General features: G+C 41.0%; 1 protein-coding gene across 4 annotated transcripts in view; it reads right to left on the reverse strand.

Moving 5' to 3' along the window:
- Nucleotides 1-338: 338 nt before the first annotated feature.
- The window catches only part of ccdc88ab (coiled-coil domain containing 88Ab), an 86,506-nt gene continuing 67,041 nt past the window's right edge, over nucleotides 339-19,803 (reverse strand). The window contains exons 24-37 of one of the 4 annotated variants that reach the window (XM_042501656.1): nucleotides 17,449-17,726; nucleotides 16,834-16,977; nucleotides 16,456-16,642; nucleotides 15,907-16,052; nucleotides 15,170-15,262; nucleotides 14,528-14,730; nucleotides 14,093-14,140; nucleotides 10,592-10,669; nucleotides 8,028-8,255; nucleotides 7,767-7,820; nucleotides 5,207-5,284; nucleotides 4,500-4,589; nucleotides 3,651-3,916; nucleotides 339-2,950 (exon numbers count right to left, since the gene is read on the reverse strand). In XM_042501656.1, the coding sequence (XP_042357590.1) occupies nucleotides 2,060-2,950; nucleotides 3,651-3,916; nucleotides 4,500-4,589; nucleotides 5,207-5,284; nucleotides 7,767-7,820; nucleotides 8,028-8,255; nucleotides 10,592-10,669; nucleotides 14,093-14,140; nucleotides 14,528-14,730; nucleotides 15,170-15,262; nucleotides 15,907-16,052; nucleotides 16,456-16,642; nucleotides 16,834-16,977; nucleotides 17,449-17,726 (2,784 nt within the window). In that variant the 3' untranslated portion in view covers nucleotides 339-2,059. The remainder of the gene's footprint in view (nucleotides 2,951-3,650; nucleotides 3,917-4,499; nucleotides 4,590-5,206; nucleotides 5,285-7,766; nucleotides 7,821-8,027; nucleotides 8,256-10,591; nucleotides 10,670-14,092; nucleotides 14,141-14,527; nucleotides 14,731-15,169; nucleotides 15,263-15,906; nucleotides 16,053-16,455; nucleotides 16,643-16,833; nucleotides 16,978-17,448; nucleotides 17,727-19,803) is intronic. The other 3 variants (XM_042501657.1, XM_042501658.1, XM_042501659.1) reach the window with 3 other exon arrangements.

The following is a 19,803-nucleotide window of genomic DNA, read 5'->3' on the forward strand; positions in this document are numbered from 1 at the left end:
CATCAGGCTCTGTGAACAGGCGTTTGGCACCACAGGGACGGTGGGACAGGACAGTGACGAGGACAGGAGGGGTGAGCTTAGAGTAGCAGAGGAAGCAAGTGCACGGCAGGATGGGCGACATCTGTTACACCATGTTTTAGGTTCCCATGGAGACAAGACCGACCCCCCCCTCCCCTCCACCCCGCCCCCCTTTCCTCCCGCTGGAGCAGCACTCACTCACCACACGCTCACAGCATGGTAGCAGACAGACGAGGGTGGTGGGGGCGGGGTTTAGCAGCTTTGCTGCGGCTCCCCGCTCCTGCTTTTTGACTTTCTGCCCTCCACATCTGTAGGACAAAGGCAACGTTTATGTTACATCTGTAGACAAGAAAAGTGTTCATTTATACCTGCATATACTGTAGATTAAGATAAATACATTAAGCAACTTCAGAACGGCAAGTACTGAGTACAAAAGCAGAAATAAATAGATATAAAGGCGGACAGTACTACGAGTATTGGCACAAAAAGCAGTGCTCGTCTTTGATTATAATTTAAGGATTACAACAATCTGTACAAGATCTTGTCAGTCTGAAATACATAGTCAAATATTATCCTTTCTCAAGTTGTGGTGCGTCGGGATGAGTAAATAAAAAGTCTCCAAATACCAAAAGAAATGATGTTAGCTTCATTCACAAAACATTCTGACCACTGAAAACTAATCTCAACTTACTGTATTGACTTCCTGTTTCAATAACTCAAGGGATAAGTAAAACTAAAACGTAATAATCACCCTGATCATCCTCTACTACCTTCACAGTCAACTTTCTCTTAACCAACTATACGTCCCCTTAGATTTAGGGCTGGGCAATCAATTAAATTTTACTTTTCTACGATAATGAAAACAAAATAATCACAGTAAAACTATTATTGTGCTGCACTCCATTTTGCAATGATGCTCTTGTTTTGTCTTGTGATAAATCCAGCACACCCCTTTCCTTTACAGCGGTGCACTTTGGCCCCTCCCTAAAAGTCTAAACTCATTGTCAGCCAAGCTGTGGCATATTTAGGTTACCTTGAGCCAAAATGATGAATTGAGAGCCTTTAGTCAATGAGTTATTGTGATCTCAATACTGACAAAAAAAAGTGGGATCATGATTTTTACTTTAATTGAGCAGCCCTTCTCAGATCATTTTGGAAATGAAGCTTCATCATTTTGTCACCAGCCCAACAGGTCAGTTAAAATCCACCACATCATAACCCACAGAGCAAATGCCCTGGTTAATATTATAGAAAAGAAAATACAGAAAAGGTATCAAATTGTCCAAAAACAAACCGTACACACCAACACAAACAAAAACAAGATACATAAAATGAGCATTTTGATCACAGCAATCAAAATGAGCGTTTCAGGAACAAAGCCGTGCAATTTAGTGGATGATGCAACAGAGTTAAAAAAGCAGTGAAAAAGACAGTCACCCAAACATCATCGAGACATCGCCATAAACAGAAAGTGGAAAGTGAATCTATTATCTGACACATTTCAAAGTCTTAATTTGGATTTGTCATGAAGAAAATGCAGCTATACGATCTTTCCCATAATAATTTGCTCTTTATCAAAGACAGCAATTTCTCACATTAAGGTGTTTTGTTTTTTTAAAGGATTATGGTGAAAAAATCACTGAATCTCTATTATTTCTTAGTGTTACTTAACAATTTAAGCTATAAACAGAAATGCTAAGCCTTAACTGTGATGCATTAACCCCAAACTGCAGATAATAGTGTATTGTTAGCCAGTGAAACAGATTTAATGAGGAAACAATAATATGGCTGTTGGATGAAACAACATTCATCAAAGTCTCACCTCAGTAAAAAGAACAAGGCAGAAAACAGGAGGTGACAAAAAAAAAAAAATCAAACAGCGATTCACCAGTCAGCACCAAACAGAAAAGAACCAAACAAAAACACCACACAGAGATAGTGCTCCAATAAATACATGCAGAGGAGGAGGATTTGTCATTTCTCCTTCATTTCATTCTCCCCTCGTTACGTCAAGTCTGGTAAAAAGATCCCTCCCTGTCGTTCACACACACCCATACTCGTACCACAGAGACTGGTTGTCCTCTGGGCTCAGTGACTGGTCTGGATTATTCACACGATTGGGATCAACGCCCTCGTGATACTCTTTCTGGCCGTTTGTTTGGCTGAGAGGGGCCTGGTTTTGGGTGGAGACGTGACTGGGGATAGTTGAAGGGTGTGTTTTATTTGTAACAGGAGGCCCGCTGATGTTGCTGACTAGGGTGGGGTTTAGAGACAGGAAGGGGAGGTTTTTGCCCGCTGACTCACTAAAGATGGAGTCCATGAACACTGACTCTACAGTGAAGGAAGGGCCGAGGAAAGACTCGAGGGTGGAGAGGTCGGGATCCTCCAAACTACGGCAGGGTAAGCTGAGTGACTTGGGCAGAGGGGTGGTGGTGGTGAGGGGTCCCTTTAGGTTTGTGCTGTTGGGGTGGTACTCACTGGGTGTAGGCTGGGAGCGGACCCCAGCCTTGGTGGAGGTGGCGGGAGGAGAGGCGTCGACGGACACAGGCTGCCGGTTGTCCTTTGAGAGCAGGTCGTGGATGCTGGTGCGCCGCGTGGTGCCCTCTGCAGTAGAGATGACGCTGCTGGCCCGGGGCAGTGTAGAGGAAGCAGTGTCCAGGCGTTCGGAGACAGACGTGGCTTTGCCCTGTGCGGACAGGCTGGAACGCACCGGGACAGAGCCTCTCACACGGGTGCTCTCTGCCTTACGCAGGGTTGGACGACCCGGTTGCCCAGCAGATCTCGGTGGGCGGTCAGAGCTGGCTGGCGCTGCTTTTCCGCTGGATGAGCGCAGTATGCCCCGGGCCTTTGTGGAAGTGCGTTCTTTCGGCGCATGGTCAGAGGACGTGGAGAGGCGAGGAGAGTCTACAGTGAGGTTCTCCTGACTGCCAGACTGCAAAAGACAAAGCAAACAAACAATCTCAAGGACAGTGCCCTCATACCATCCTTTTGCATTTCTAACCTTGGCTGATATTCTTGAATCTTGAAAAAGCAGTCAGCATATTGTTTTAAAATTAATTATAGGGATGCACAATATAAATTGTTGCTGACATCTGATATGCAAATATATAACAACTCATTTGACCGATACCGATGTATATGTACTTTTCCACTTTTATCATCATATTATGCATACTGTTCATCATGATGTCCCACCTGCAGATAGAGACATAAAATATACATTTTTTAAACTTAATACTCATTAATTGTGCTAAATATGAAAAATACTTCAACTAAGGGTTGTTTTGTACATGTTCACTTTGTCAATTTTTTAAAAAAAAATCTGTTAGTGATACTGGCAGAAATCAACATGCTGGCTGATTCAAATATTTCATTTTGAAGCCAATATCTGCCAACACCAATGACATGCCGATATTTTTTAACCATCCCAGTAATTTTTTTTTGAGAGAAAATTGCCAAAGATTCCCTGTCTCCATCTTCTCCATATTGAGGATTAGCTGCCTTTCTCTGTCATATAAGGTATTAAATTAAATATTTTAAGGTTTTACACGATTGTTCCAACAAAAAATTTTGTTCAGTGTCCCAAAGCTAAACCATAGCGCCATCAGATATAACCGAGTTCAACGCCTCACCTCTGCAGGATCAATACCCTCATCCAGGAACTGCTGCAGGGAAAGCACCTCGTTGCTTCTGGCCTGGGTCTGGCCTGGGCTGCCTGCAGCTGTAGACGAGTCGAGCGACTTGCGCAGCTGCAGCGGGCTCTGGTGGGAGGAGCGCGAGGAGGTGGGCTGCTGGACCGGGCTGCTGCCACTGCTGGACCACACCTCCTGGTCCAAACTCAGGCTGAACTCTCCGCTGCTCTCGCTGTGAGGCCTGCTGAGGCTGCCGTTTAAGGTGCCTGTAGGAGGTGGAGAAAACAATTTGAGCATCTATGATCTTTATTGATCTTTGTCATTCACCGCTTAGAACTGCATTAGTACCATTCTTCTTTTAAACTGCCTGCAGTTATAGTAATGTCATATATATAATCACTTAAAAGCCCAATGTGTTATAGCTCTCTCATAGTTCATTTATAATACTGCCCATTCAACACTGATGACTTGGAAATGACAGAAAATACATTTTTGGAAGTGTGATGAAATTTCAATAAGCTGCCTGTTTTAAGTACATCAAACCTACATTGAACATTAAATACGTTCTTAATGCAGGAAAAGTGCACCTGTCACCCATTAAATGAACCTTAAATATCAGTTACACCTAAGAGACAGCAGCCAGACTCCCAGTAACATCATTTTGAACAAGAAATCCTTAACTTTGAAACCAGGAAAAACAGACTAGATCCAATTTCCACAGGAAGACACATTGAAGTAGACTTCAATAAAGACATGAAATAAAAGATAAGAGGAGGAAAAGAGGAAGGAGAGAGTGTTTAGTTGAGAAAAGGAGGAGAAAAGGGGGAGTTTAGGGAAGGAGGAGCGTACCTTTGCCCTCCAGAGGAGAAGTGAGGTGGGAGTTATTGTTACTATTACTACTGGTGGTCCTGTTGCTATGGAGACTGGTGGGTCTGGAGGCTGGGTAAGGGACGAGAGGGAGGACACATACACAGACAAACACAGTTAGGATTCTTTACGGTTACATGTGCCCACACAAACATGCACTAACACAAAGAGTGACACGTAGGTGTACGCTAACAGTTTGACAGAGCGTCTCCTGCTGGGGCAGCAGATGGCACATGCCAGGCAGAGGGACAGGAAGGGTGGCTCAGTGCCAGGCTGCAGTGCCAATATGTCCAGTCGGTAAACAAAGAAAGTAGTGACAGAGAGGACAGGGACACCTAAATCCAGGGACCAACACACCTGAGAGACAAAGGGGAAGTGATAAAGACAAAACTAAATAACAGGAGGGAAACAGAGGAAGATTAGTTATAAAAACAAAGAAAAAAGTGGGTGAGATTGTGTGAAATTGAGGAGGAGGAATTGAGAAGGAAGAAAGGAAATAAGTGACCTTGCTCTTTATTGTGTTTATAGGGACAGTTTCAGCTGGAAACCAGGCACCATGAAACCATTTCAAACTGGTTTTCAGGACATGTGTGACACCAAATTTGAATTTTAAATGAATAATTACATTATTATGCCTAGAAAACCAGCCCCTTGTAACCCAGAGTGGCATTCAGTGCCGAGTCACTTACTACAGATGCTACATGGGACTCTGCACATAACGCTCAGATCAACAGGGGACGGCAGAGCACTGCGGTACACCTGCAGGCCTGATAAAACACACATACACACAACTCAACACATCCTAGTTGTGGCACATCATCGTTAATGCTGCCTTGAAGGAAAAAAGAGCAAAGTTTAATGTCTCTTAATGCTTTAAAATACAGATGGGAACTAGAAACAAAATGGAGAAAAAGCTGCCTGGAAAATCAATAGGTTTCTAAAGCTGCCATTAACGACTTAATAACATCTCAGGACGACCTAATGGCTGATAAATTATAAGCAACGTCCGGTGTGTGAGTGACAGTTTCCTCCAGCCATTACAGAGACATACTGGGAAATGGGGCTCGCTCATTTATTGGATTTTTAATCAGCTAAGTAGAATCCAGGTTGGACACTAATGTCATGGCGAGCCAGCTGAATGACCATTTAAGGTTATGAGATACATACAGTATTAGATGCAAAGTAGGAGGAAGTCTGGTATATTAACATAGTGCTTCACTTTAAAGTCCTATTCACGCTGGACTAGGATTACCTGAGGACCTCTGGTAATTTGTAATAATTATGATTCTGCCATGTCTGTAGTTTTTCTAGTACCTAGAAGTGGAGAAGAAGTAGAGTTTAACATCCATGTCTGGGTCCATTTCCCCCATGTTGTCCATTTGAGAAAAAAAAAAAGAAATTCCCGAAAGGTGTTCTTGAGATATCATGTTCACAAGAATGAGACGGACAAGCTGACAGTGACCTTGACCTTTGACCACCAAATTCAGTAAATCGTTGAGTCCAAGTGAACATTTGGGCCAAATTTAAGGAAACTCCCTCGACAGGCCTTCTTGAGATATTTCGCTCAAGAAAATGAAACAGGTGCAAGGTCACAGTGACCTTGATCTTTGATCCAGCAAAATCTGATGAGTTCACCCTTGACCTAAAGTGAATGTTTTTACTAACATGGAAGAAAAAATGACCCGTCCCAAAAACAGCTGAAAAACACATTAAATAGCGTGCAGAAACGTGCCATAACATAGAATGCTGCAAAAACAGCCAAAAACACCATAATATGGCATGTTGAGAAAATGACCCAAAGAGCAAGGCTATAGTATGGCGAAAAAGTCAAAAAATGACCCGTCCCAAAAACAGCTAAAAAACAGCTGAAAAACACATTAAATAGCGTGCAGAAACATGCCATAGCATAGAATGCTGCAAAAACAGCCAAAAACTACACAGTATGACATGTTGAAAAAATGACCCAAAAGGAAGGCTATAGTATGGCGAAAAAGTAAAAAAAATGACTCGTCCCCAAAACAACTGAAAAACACATAAAATAATGTGCCATGACATGCCATAGAATAGAATGTTCCAAAAACAGCCAAAAACACCAGAATATGGCATGTTGAAAAAATGACCCATAGTATGGCGAAAAATATTGCTCAAGGTATTCCCAACATTGCGTAACTTACAGACGGACAACCTAAAAAGGTAATGCCTATTGCAATAGCTATCGTCGGTGCGTTAATTACCTTTCATATTTTGCCAGTTATGGAGAATGTGTAATTATATCAGACCAATGCAAATTGGCATCTATGTGATTTTGGGTTATATTTAAAGCTTTTGATTTCTCTGCTCCTTGTTTAATGTCTTTAGGAAATATGGAGGCTACGTTGACAATCATAAATCAAATTTTTGTCAGCCTTTTGGGCACAGGAGGCTCATCTCAATGGAGACCTGTTTGCCAAAAAAAGCAAGTTCAAATCAATCAGTAGTGCAAAAATCTGTTTTGTTTGTTTAACCTAGATTTAGAAGAAAAAATAAGGTAACACTCAAGATATCTGCTCGTAGTGCTGTGCAGTGTTTCTGTGTTGTTGCAAATGACTGTGTGCAACATATCCCGCAGATAATGTCAGTAAATCTGAGTAAAATACAAACTTTGCTTATCCCCTTTGAACGTGCCACATAAAACACAGACATGGAGGTATTTTCCAAAGTCACGTGAGGATCCCAGGTAATATTAATCCTTTGAGAATAGGGTTTATGAGTAACTGCTTGCAGAATAAAGGTATAAAATGTATTGAAACTAATAGAAAAGTGCTTTAAGAGAGACAAAACCTGACTGCAATAGACTGAGCTTAAGTGCTAGGAATGTGTGTCAGTAGTTTGGCGGCTGTTTAACAACTGGGTCATCTTCATTAGAGCGGCACAGAATTGATAGATAGTTGCTTGGCGGCAGATTAACTGCCCTGGATAACGTCCTAAAGCCTGAATTAGAGTCAATCCTACTTTCAGTGGAGGCTGATCTCTCTCTCTCTTTTGCTCTCCACTAAAATTGCTTTTCCAACTGTAGATCAAGCTTAGTCAAAGAGCAGGAAGGCAGCCCAAAGATGAGCAGTGGGACTGCTGAGGACGTGACCTGCTTTTTGGGGCTATTAGGTCTTTTCTCATTCTTCGTTTGTAAGGCCAGCAGCTGCTGAGAGTCTGTTGCGATTACCCGTCCTTTTCCTTTCGTTTGACACAGTTGATGCTGATGTCAAGTCTTACCTTGACTCTTGGGGTCATCTAAGGAGCCCGCAACATCCTCACAGGAGGCATTATCTGTTGAGACACAGAAGAAAGTGATGCTACAGCTGCTTTTTTCCACCATCATCACACGAACCTCCACTAAAATGAGTCCAGTCTACTAAATATGGATGTTTACAGGTGAAAAACATATTTTCGGATTCACTCATGTACCTGCAATTTACGTTTAAAAAATGCACCTGTTTCTTCCTACCCTCGCACAAATAAAACCAGTATCCTGACCTTTGACCTGCAGCCGCTGCTTGCCCCGGCTATGCCCTGCAGACGGCAGGGTGAGGGCGGCACAGTCGATGGCGTTGGTAGATAAGGCGAGCTCCTTCATGCGCCCACTGCGCCTGCTGCCACCAGTCATGCCTGCGTCTCCGGCCTCAGCGCCGTCTAGGTTCTCGATGCTGCTCGCCCACTGAGCTCCGCCTGCAACCGCCATGGTCTGCAGCAGGTCGTTCATGGCTAAATGGACGAACAGAGGGATGGAAAATAGGACAGGAACATTAGCTGTTCACCAAGCAAGTCATGCTTGTCCAGCTCTTTGTACCCCAAAAAAAACTTCACTCATACCAAAATGTTGATATTTTTCCCATGTATTTGTGTCTATGTGACTAATGGGAACAGCTGTTTTTGAAACTGGTCCAGTATTGAGCGAGTTCGCTGCAGCCAGAGGCAGCAAAATAGGCTACAATATAGTGCAATTTACGTCCACCAAAAGTACTTATTTTTGGGACAGGCTCAGATTGTAGTGTCTCACAACATTGAGGAAAGTATCCCTACTTAGATAAACCTTTTTGCCAAAGAGTAAGATTGTTTTTTTTTCTAGCCTGAAACAGCTCCGAAATATCGCCAAAGTTTTCACCATAAAACACACTTCATCTAAAGTAGACAGAAGCAAAGAAAAACCCAAACTAACTTTGTTTGTCTTTAAACGGGTTTCAACAACTAACAGTTCTGGTTTGGTTGACATGAACTCTTGATTCACCCTGCAAGACCTGGAAATATGCTGGCTCTATAGGCCGACACTCTAAATACTCTCTAAAAGGTCTATCTCTGTAGGGATCCTTTCCCTTTCAGACACTTAACAATCTAAGCCTGTCAGTGGCAAAAACAAGCACTTTTAGTACACGTACATTGACAGTGCTAAATCCCCAGCAGGGATTAAACTGCAGCCAGTTTCACAACTGCTGCTGCAGCACTGTCGTGTAATACTGGACCAATTTGAAAAATTGTTGTCATCATTAGTCAATTAGACATGAAAACATGGGAAAATACTGTACTAAAGTTATCCTTTAATGTCAGAGACATTTTGTATCCCTTTGAAGATAATCACTTGGGGATGTAAAATGGCTCAGATGAGCGCATTTTTATGAGAAGCCCTAATTTGGGTTACTAGTATCCTCATACAGACAACTAGAGTGAGTAGCTTTCACTCCAAAAGCAAATAGGACAAAATCTAAAATATCATCACATCTACTTGATTATTCAGTGAACAAAAGAACACAAAATCAAGTCTAGCCCTTTTTGGAAATCAAGGCACATGCAAGCATATAGAATCACAAAAAATAAATAAATAAAAATCATATCATTCAAAGTGCATAAAGATGGCAGCTGCGTGGTTTGTCATCCTTCAGATATTTTTTTTTAAACAGGTGATAAATCACCGTAGGAGGCCACTGTCTTTATGCACTTTATTTTACTGAGCCATATGCGACGGCAGAGAAGCACGAAGGCATGCAGAGCTGCTCTGAGCGGCAGCAGCTGTACACAAAAGATCGGAGCCAGAGTCAGAACTAGGCAAGTCCATGTCAGCAGAATAAGATCTGAAATGCAGCACACTGACAGAGGAAGAGAGAGGGAGAGGAAGACAGAGCGAGCGATAGAGAGAGAGATACAATAAAGGCTCCATTTCAAGTCCTCCATGGTGAGTGCGAGCAGAGTCGATCAGGCGGTTGGTGAATTTTTTTTTTCCAAGTCATGCTGTAATCAAAGATGGAGGCAAACACACCACAGGCGCATGAAAGGCACACCCGCTGTCTCTCCAAGTCTCTCACTCACACACACACGTTGAGCCTTTCATTCAGTATACACAAAAAAAATTAAACCACAGAGCACATGACAAAGCTGCCCCATAAGTTGCCTGTCGTGTAATGATTCCCACAGTGACCCAACTAAAAGATAAGGCTCATGACACTACAAGAGACACATCTACAGGAAGAGGAAATCCTTACTGTCACATCAGTCTTTGCATTTTTTTGAGGTTAATCCTAAATTTATTCATTTTCATTTATACATATTTTCTTTCAGACAGTATGAGTAAAGTTTCTGGTTATTCATTCATCTGCTAACAGAGAACAAAGTGGATAAAAGCTGAGAGCAGATACTCTACAGGAGGGAGTGGAGGCGGCAGACGCAGGGCGGAGGAGGTGACGGAGGGGTGGGGGATTACTAGGCAAAAATTATAAAAGGACAAGTCACTGATGTCACTAGATGTAGCAGCATGGGGGTACGGTGACTATCGGACAGTTTTAATCTTTGGTATATTTTGTGTCTCTAAGAGATCATCACTGTAAAATACTAAAACTCTTTTTCTAAATATTAACATGTTGGAAATTTTCAGACTGCTGAAGGTTTTAAAGCTGTGACTAAGACCCAATACGCCATGCTGTCACTGTCACGCCCCCACGCTGCAGCCACCATGAAATCAGCGACTGTTCCTTCTTTGTTTCTCCTCGTGTGGCGATGGGAGGGAGAGGAGGCGGAGGGAGGGCTAGTGTGGCGGCTATCGGAGGTCTTACACATGGAGCGCCGGTAGATGGCCTTGGCCTTGTCTTTGTCCTTGGATCTGTTCCTCATGAAAGGCAACCTTTTTATAGCTGTCAAGAGCGCAGCCAGAGACAGACAGACAGACAGACAGACAGGAGGAGAGGGAGCGACAGAACGAGCCCGAGGGAGGTGGAGAAAAGAAAACAAAAGAAAAAGGAGGGCAGAACAGAGGGATGTGGTTATAACGTTTTCACAAAGAGAGCCAGGGGAGAGATGCAGAGCGAGAGCTGAGTCCCTGGACACTCAACTGGACAATAGACACACAATGCAATAGACACAACCACTACAATATATATGATTAAGAGTGGGTGGATCATATTGTTATAGAGTATAAGGTATCTCAATCTTTTTAGTATTTCATGGAAATACTGTTAGACAATTACTAGCCAGATGCCGGATTAAGTTAATGGAGCTGAAAACAATTTCTCTACAAAACAGATGTTTTGTATTGTTAAGCTCGTGCTGGGAGGGTTATGTACATTTTATTTCTTTCATTTCCCCCCGGAGAGATTGTGTTCAACCCAAATGATTTTTTTTACTAACATTGTTAAAGGAACAGTGTGTAAGATTTTTGGGAGATTTAGTGGCATCTAGTAGTGAGAGCTGCAGATTGCAACCAGCTAAAACTTCTCACGGTTGGAAATTGTGTTTATTTGCTCAGGAGTTTTTTTGTTCTCTTCCGCTCCAAAACATTCATTTAAAAGTGTAAAAACACTGAATATAAAGCAGTTTCATGTGACAGATCAGTGTTTCTTCAACGGGGCCAATCACCCAGCACCTGCTAATGTGTGCTCAGCTTTTTTCTTTGATAATCTAAATTCAAGACGTGCACAAGGTTTTTACCTGATGCTGAATTATGCACAGAGGCTCCTCCCTTTCCAAAACAAACGGACTCAGTCAAACTGTTTTGCATTTAAAAAATCTTTGTTTTTTTGAATGTTCTCATTGCAGAAGGGATTTTTTATTGAGCTGACTGACACAAAAATGCAAATGGCCTCTTCTGGAGTCGGTGTTTGTCTATTCTGGGCTGCCATAGAAACATGGCAGGGCAACAGGGCAAACTCTGTGTATGACGACACACTGCTTTTGTAAATTTAAATGGCTCATTCTCAGGTAACGAAAACTCAGCAAATCTTATTTTCAGGTGCTTTTACACTGAAGAAAACATACTTACATTATATATATATTTATTATTTTACATTTCTGCCAATATTTCTCCCTAAATCCTACACACTGGATCTTTGCTAACTGATCATTTATTTACACATTTTTCTTTTTCAAATACTTGTTCAAGAGCTTTCTGGATGGACTGAAATACCTCCCAGAGACTTCTTTAAAACCTGAATCATACTTTTAAGGGCAGACTTTTATACAAATAAACATTATGCAACAAACAAACACAAAAATGTAAACACATTACGCAAACCCACGAACACACACTCTAATGCACTTTTTATCTGCACACAACACAGTCACTCTCTCATGGCAATGGTCATGAGTGTTGTATTCTGCATTACATACTGTACAAAACCACATTCGACACATTACCAGTTACATGAAACACGGAGGATGAAGAATATTAAAGGGTGCAATTAGGAGAAAGAAAAGGATAAAGGGCAGCATTACAGCATCAGGGAGGACTGCAGGGGTTTTCAGAGACATGATATACTTTATTATTGCATTTTTGACTGTCTTTGGTACATGTCTTAATGTATTTTACCTGTGATGTTATTCATATTTATTCATTTGTTGTAATTAATGTTTTTCTACGTTTCCAGAAGCTTCTTTTCCCTTTGTGTTTACTGCTTGCTTTGATTCAAACTTTTAAAAAATACATTATTTACTTTAATCTATGTGCGACACACTTTTCTGGTTCTTGATATAAAAAATAAGTAACTCACTTATTATACTAGCTTACTTATGCTGCCTATAACTTCTTTATTTTATACAATGCATTTGATCTTGGAGGAAAGAGACCTACTTAAGATACTTTTTTATATGCAAAAATAAACCTATGAGCCCAAATACAACCTGTATTCTGTATTTCTTCCTCTCAATCCAGACAACCAGGATTCTGACACATCTTGCATTGACTGAGAATCAGTCACAATGCATTGCACCTTTTAATAGCTTGGATGCTACATTAGAGGACGTTTCTTTGTAATTTACAGGTGAACTGCACAGATCAGCAGGTTGACGTGACCTTAAATGGGAATTAATGAGCCTCGGTGACCTGTTGGGGGAGAAACTTAGAGTGAACTGGATCTGGGGAAAAAATACCTATGTTTTCCAATATTTGAACCACATGAGAGGAGCTTGATTCTGCTTGATACCAAAACACTGTTGAAAGACAACTCAACACCAATTTAGCATTGTCAGAGGATGTACGGTTCCACAGAGCCCCTCCAATGAAAGCTTTTAACATGTGCATATGGTGTTTTTTATATGCTTTCAGATGTATCGTCACCAAAACATCAGAAACCTCATGAACTATCCGTCAACTGAAGGAGTGAGACTTTCCATAACACTGGGGAAACCAAAGGTAACTACTCATTTTGCAAGTGAAGTTTCACTTCCGTTTTCACTTGAAGTTGTCAGAGCTGCGATCGGGAACTTGGTTTATCCATCAGCACCAGCGCAATATCAGCTGTTTCATAACGTCATCAAGCTGAAAGCCCATGTTATCTATTACCGTTTACAAGCAGAGGTTTGTGTTTGATGAGAAGAGTCGAAGGTGAGCAGGGACGTTCAAGCTGCGGACAAGCAGCTGAAAGACGTGGCTCATTTGCATAGCCATGTGTTTACAACTACAAAATTTGGCTAAGTTGTAGAGTTACATCTAAGCCATTTTAAATCATGTAGGGGTGCTTTTTAATGAAAACAAAACCCCTAAACATGTAATTTTGATGAAAAAAGATGCCTCTAAAGGTATTAATCAATGCCACAATAGACATTTCTTTAAAAGTCAAATTAAAGTTGATGTAGCAGAATCAGAGTTACCATCTTTTATTATCTCACACATTCTTCTTATTAATGTCTGGCACCTGCACTACCCACAATGCAAACTGGCCACTGACAATTCGGTTGGAGATTTGGTTGTCTCGTAGCAGCTAATGTTGCTTTCAGACGGTAGCCTTTAGACTTTGATGTATCAAATCGGTGTAATTCCTCTTTAAAAATTAGTGTTTTCAAGTGGACAAAAAGATATTTTTCTCAAACTTATGTGTCTAATGTTTGTGGAAAATTTCATAACTCAGAACAAAGAAATCAAGCACTCCCGTTGTTTCAAACACAGGAAAAAACTATTTCTCAAACCAGGTCCCAGACTGAGAGTCAACCTTGTGGTGCTGCGCAGCTCAACCGTAACCTCGAGGACAGCTGAGTGACACAGACAATGGACTCACGAAAACATGCCCTGAGAGACGTGACAGTCGGGTCACAAACCCCGCCCACCCTCCCCATCCGCAGCATACCATTGGTGGAACCCTGCCCTTGGGCATGGGACTGCTGCCCTCTCCTCCCTTCGCAGAGAGAGAGAGATAAAGAAGCAGAGGAGCAGTTAGGGGAGGAGAGACCCATTCAACCACTCAACCAGTTCACAATCGTACAAACCAACACACACACACATCAAGTAGTGCTTTGCAACTTTGTGAGTACGTGAGTGTGTATAATTATGTCTTTAAAGAAGTTTTCAGCATCTTTACATGTACATTTGTATCCATATGTGTATGAAATAATGTCTAACTATCTGATCAGAGGTACTTTTAGTGTAAAATTGTTTGCAGGGTAAGTATGTATTAATATAATTCATCCTGAAGTTCCCTCAGTCGTGACTGAATCTGTAAGTACTCTGGTTTTGATTCTTGTGTGTCCATCTGTGTGTGTCTCAGTGTTTCCTTTGTACTCACTGCTGCTCCTCTTTTGTGTTAATGTGTCGTCCAGCGAGTTGGAGCCGGAGCCAATGGATGAGCTGTCCTGGCTGTCCAGTGGGAACGTCAGGAAACCGTCGCCAGATTCTGAACGAGAGGGAGTCAGCGTGAGAGAGCGCATCCTCTCCCGGCTCTTCGGCTTGATCAACTTCCTCATCTTCAAAGTGATCCAGTTGCCACGCCTATAAAAACAGAGACGAGGCAGAGAGTGAGACAGAGAGACTATCAGGAACACAAGGAGAAAATAAAACAGCTCATAAAATATAAACGTACTGATATCAAATTCTGATTTGTTACATGTGTGTAATCAGCTTCTAAATCTTCCCATAGACGATAAAAAAAGGTTACAGTATACAGCTGTTTAAAGCTCTGCAGACCATTAATATTTAATGCATCGCTTCCTGAAGCCGCAGCGTGAGTGTTTTCTGGCATTCCCGCGCCTCAGAGATAAGAGTCAACAAGCACACAGAACTTTTGAACATCATAGTCTGCTATGATACACAGACTTGTTGAAGTCACTTAGATTTTTATATTGAGATGTTATACCAGTCATTACTTTATTTTTTGGCTGGATTTTTGTCAAATATTTTTTGTCACATAACTACATGAAGCCTCTTTTACCTGCGTGGAGGCGAGGGGTCGTAGAACTTGTACTGGTCCATGATCTTCTCCTCCAGCTTCTCCTTCTGTCTCCTCAGCTCATTCAGCTTGTCTCTGACAGGCAAAGAAATGAGAGATTAACAGGTAAAACAGATAAGAGTGAAAATGCATACAATCAAAAAGCAAGTGCATGTTGCTGGGTGTCTACAGATATCAGAAACTTAAACTGTATGTTTTTAAGACCTTTTCAAGATAATTTTTTACAAAATTTAAGACTAATTTTTGAACAACACATTTTCTTTCATATTCAAGCAATTGTAGCAATTGTGCCCCATGCAGAGGTATTTTTCATGAAGGAATTAGGGTATCAGAGCGAGTTAGATTAATATAAATTTTGCCAACCGTTACTTGCAAGTATAATTAAAAAAAAAAAAGGTGTTAAGCTCGGTGGTAAGTTTAAAGATTTCTAACATCAGAAATGTGGACTTTACCCAGAAGACCTTTACTCATATTAAGGAAAATAAACTAAAAGATGGACAAAAGAAAATAGATAAAATGTCTGTGGCAATTGAGACTTCACAAATTCAAATTTAGAACTATTTAATGGTTTTTAAGGCTTAAAATTTGTGCAATTTAATGCAAGACATTTTGAGACATGCTGGTCCAAATACCAAATATACTGTTAGAATATCAAAATAACTGTACACATGGACATGTTTGGTGTCTGTTTTAAAGAAAAGTGATCATCAGGGGTTTACATGTATTGTCTTTGCTCTACGTGGAACAGGTCCTTGCTCTCCATGGTCTGCTCCAGCAATGTGCGATTCTGCAGCATCAGAGTCTGGATCTGGTCCAACAGGTGGCGGTTCTCCTCCTCCAGGTTTCCTTTCAGCTGGCTCAACAACTAACACAAACACACACACACACACACACACACACACACACACACACACACACACACACACACACACACACACACACATACACATTTACACATTAAATAAAGAGATGCTAAGACACCTGGATCAACAACAAATTTGATTCATTAAAAGGGTTTAAACCATCCACAACACAGCTGGCTTTAGAAGTCATTTCTACAAAAGGCAAACCAGCAAAAAGCTGGTTTTAAAAGTGGCACAGAGAAATATAATGGGAAACTCCCAAGATGAAGCGAAGCGAAGAGAAGAGAAGAGAAGAGAAGAAGAGAGCTGACCAACCAGGAGAGGAGAGGAGAGGAGAAGAGAAGAGAAGAGAAGAGAAGAGAAGAGAAGAGAAGAGAAGAGAAGAGAAGGGAAGAGTCTCCTCACCTCACACTGGTTGGTCAGCTTGGTGGAGGTGATGTCCAGCTGCTGGTACTGCTCTTTCAGTTTTGAGAATTCGGCCTCCAGCTTGGTCTGTTCCAGCTTGGCGCTGTTCAGCTGGGTCTTTGTGTTCTTATGATCCAGCTGGAGATTGTCATTGTCCTTCACCAGCTGACGATATGTGTTATTCAGCCTGCGGAGAGAGCAGAGGGACTCCTCAAGATCTACACACGTGCATGTAAAAGGGCTTTATTAAATCCATTGAAAATTCAGGTAGGATTTAGGAAAAATATCAAGTTTAAAAGATTGAGTCACTTTGTTGACATGTTATTCATACATTTGCAGAGTGTTTAAGATAAAAATATTGATACACGTGGATCTGACCTGTCATTTTCCTCTTTGAGCAGTTTGTACTGGTCAGCAGTGGCTTGGTGTGTTTGGTTTTCTTGTGCCATTTTTTCCTGCTTCTCCTTCAGATTTTTCTCCAGATCCTCCAGCTCACCTTTCCTCTGCAAGAGCTGCTTATACCTGCACACATAAAACACACACATTACAAACTGTTCAATGACTTCACATAAAGAAGGTTTTAAAAGGGTAATTTTGGTATTTTCCAGCATGGATCTTATTTTAGAGGATTATTAACTTAAGTGTCTGGCATCATTATGAAAGTGATCCTACAAAGAAAGACATATGTGTATGTATATATATATATATATATAAATGGAGTCTGGGTGGTTTGGTGATGGTGATTTCATGGCTGTTTTTGGTTAAACAAAAAGTCTTACTCTTTAACAAAAAGGTTAAAAGGATCATTTCCATAATGTTGTCAGGCACTTTTATTAAGAATCTGAGCCTGTTGGTGGCAAAAATAACCGCTTTTAATGGACATAAAACAAATTGACCTCATAAAAGAACGTTCAAAGAAGGTCAAAGTAATGCATCAAGTCATGAGTAAGACTTGAGCTTGCATCCCTCCCATGCTCCTAAACCCGGTCTCACTTGTCCTCCAGGTCCCTGTGCTGCTGCTCCAGGCTCTTGTGGGAGGTTTTCAGGCCTCCGTGCTTTCCAATCAGCGCCTCATACTCGGCCGCCTGCCTCTCATGGAGCGCCGCCAGCTTCTCGTGGTCGCGCAGGAGCAGCTCATAGGTGGCCCTCAGCTCCTCTTTCTCCCTCAGAGCTCCCTCACGCTCCCCCTCCACGCTGCTCTGCTGGCTCTGCAGCTGGGCGTTCTGGGCCATGAGGGCTCCACTCTTGGAGCTCAGGGTGGAGTTCTCCACCTAAAGGAGAGGACGAAGACAGAGATTTATCAAGGAAGGAGGTGCAAAAAGGGGCGTGTGGGAGGGGAGAGGAAGAGGAGAGGGACTGATGTAAAAAATAACAAATGGAGCAAAACAGTGGAAGAGAAGACCACAGAGGAAAGAAAAAAGTTGCAGGTCTACACTTGTTAAAAGATCATTTTTCCTGTGATCTGTGAGGAGTACCTCAAATCAAACATCAAGGGAAATAAAGGTAAAAGTCAGGGTTTCCACACATTTTCATGGACAAAATTTCAAAACTTTTCAAAGACTTTTCATGAACCCTTAAAAACTATTTTTTCTCCTTGTCCCACATGCCCAGCATTTTTAAAACGTGTCAAATTCAAACTCAATTCAAACATAATTCAAGTAGCTGGAACACATTAACTGAGCTTTAAAAATAAGCTTTTTGTTTTAACTTTAAAAAGTTAGTAACTGTGCTGCCTTACATTTTTAAGTTGGCTGAATTTGAAAAAAGAAAAAACAAGTTGAATTATTACAAAATAAACTACATTTGTATTTTCAAATTGAGTCAACATGAAATTTTAAGGCAGCCTGGACACTAACTTTTTAATGTTTTCTTTTCACGGTGTGAGAGAGGGAATGAAAATAAAATCAGAAATATGGAGAGACATATGTGATGGTACACAAAATGTCACAAACTGACACACATTAAAGTGACACAACCTCTGATTATGACATTATAATCAGAGGTTGTTGCTGTTTCTGTCCACAGGGGGCACTATGCCTCTGTTCGCTTTGTTCTCCCCTCTTTTGCTGTAAGCTCCATCTACAGAAACACCATCAGGAAAACTTTCTTTTCAAGTTTCCTTTGTGGTCACAGTGGTTTCCTCGTCTAAAATCCCCCTTCAATCATGACCAGTGTGTGTATTCTCCTTCTGACACACAGACACACTTTATGTATCTTTAAACAGAGACGGCTTTTTACCTCCAGCGCACACACACACACACACACACACACGAAGAGATATATGTAAACAGCCCCAGAAAGAGCCAGAAGCTACTGTATGGTCAGTGTAAGGTCAGGTCGCCTATAAGCAGGGTTTGAATTACTGCCAAACAGAGAGTACAAGTCTAAATCCATACCAGGGAGCTAAGCAGCCGCCTGGCACAGCAACTGTACAAACAGAGCGATGTTGGAAGAAGGCTGGAGAGCTTCGTATTAGATGTTTAAAATGTAGAATTGTTTAAGTGTTGTTTTGTATCCAATTCAATGTTATAGAATAGTTCAGGAAGCATTTTATGTCATTATACTATTGATGCTATCTTATTCTAATAGGGACATGACCTTATCATTATCATATTATACATATTTATTATTTCTATTATCATCATCATCATCATCATCATTATTATTACTATCATTATAAATATAAACATATAGTGCATGCATCTAGGAGAAATACGAGGTTGTGTTTTAGGGAAGTTCTTCTTTATCAGAATTCAGCATTACTGTACATTCTAAAAGCCATTGGAGGAAAAAGGGGAACTTGTGATTTCGAGCTAAAATATTTTATCAGTAAGACAAAAAAATCGTATTCAGAAAATTATAAAATGATATTGCATGCAGTATGAGGGAAATAAACTTTGGGGTAAGACTGTTTTGTCAACAGCTGTATTAAAGGTAAACCATTACTGACTTTTAGATCTGTTTCGGGTCTTTTTGCTGTTATTAGATAGTATAGCTGAAACAATTACTCCTTGAAGTGATCAGAAAAGACAGAAATTTGAACATCATCAATATGATAAGATACCAATGGGATCTTGAAATCAACTTGTTTTACTGAATTATTTAAAAAGAATATTAGATCTTTATTTGGGAAATGAGTCGAGCTATAAGGGCTGCAACTAAAAACTTCTTTAGTTGATTTATCTGTTGTTTATTTTCTTTATTTATTGATAAGTCTACAAAATGCCAGAAAATGGTGCATCAGTGTTTGCTCAAGGTGACATCCTTGGGAAAAAGACAATGAAGATATTTATTGGTATTGTTTCTTATTGATTGAATCAAAAATGCATTGTGGTAGACTTTGATGTA

The sequence above is a fragment of the Plectropomus leopardus genome, chromosome 15 (assembly GCF_008729295.1).
Source record: "Plectropomus leopardus isolate mb chromosome 15, YSFRI_Pleo_2.0, whole genome shotgun sequence".
NCBI lineage: Eukaryota > Metazoa > Chordata > Actinopteri > Perciformes > Serranidae > Plectropomus > Plectropomus leopardus.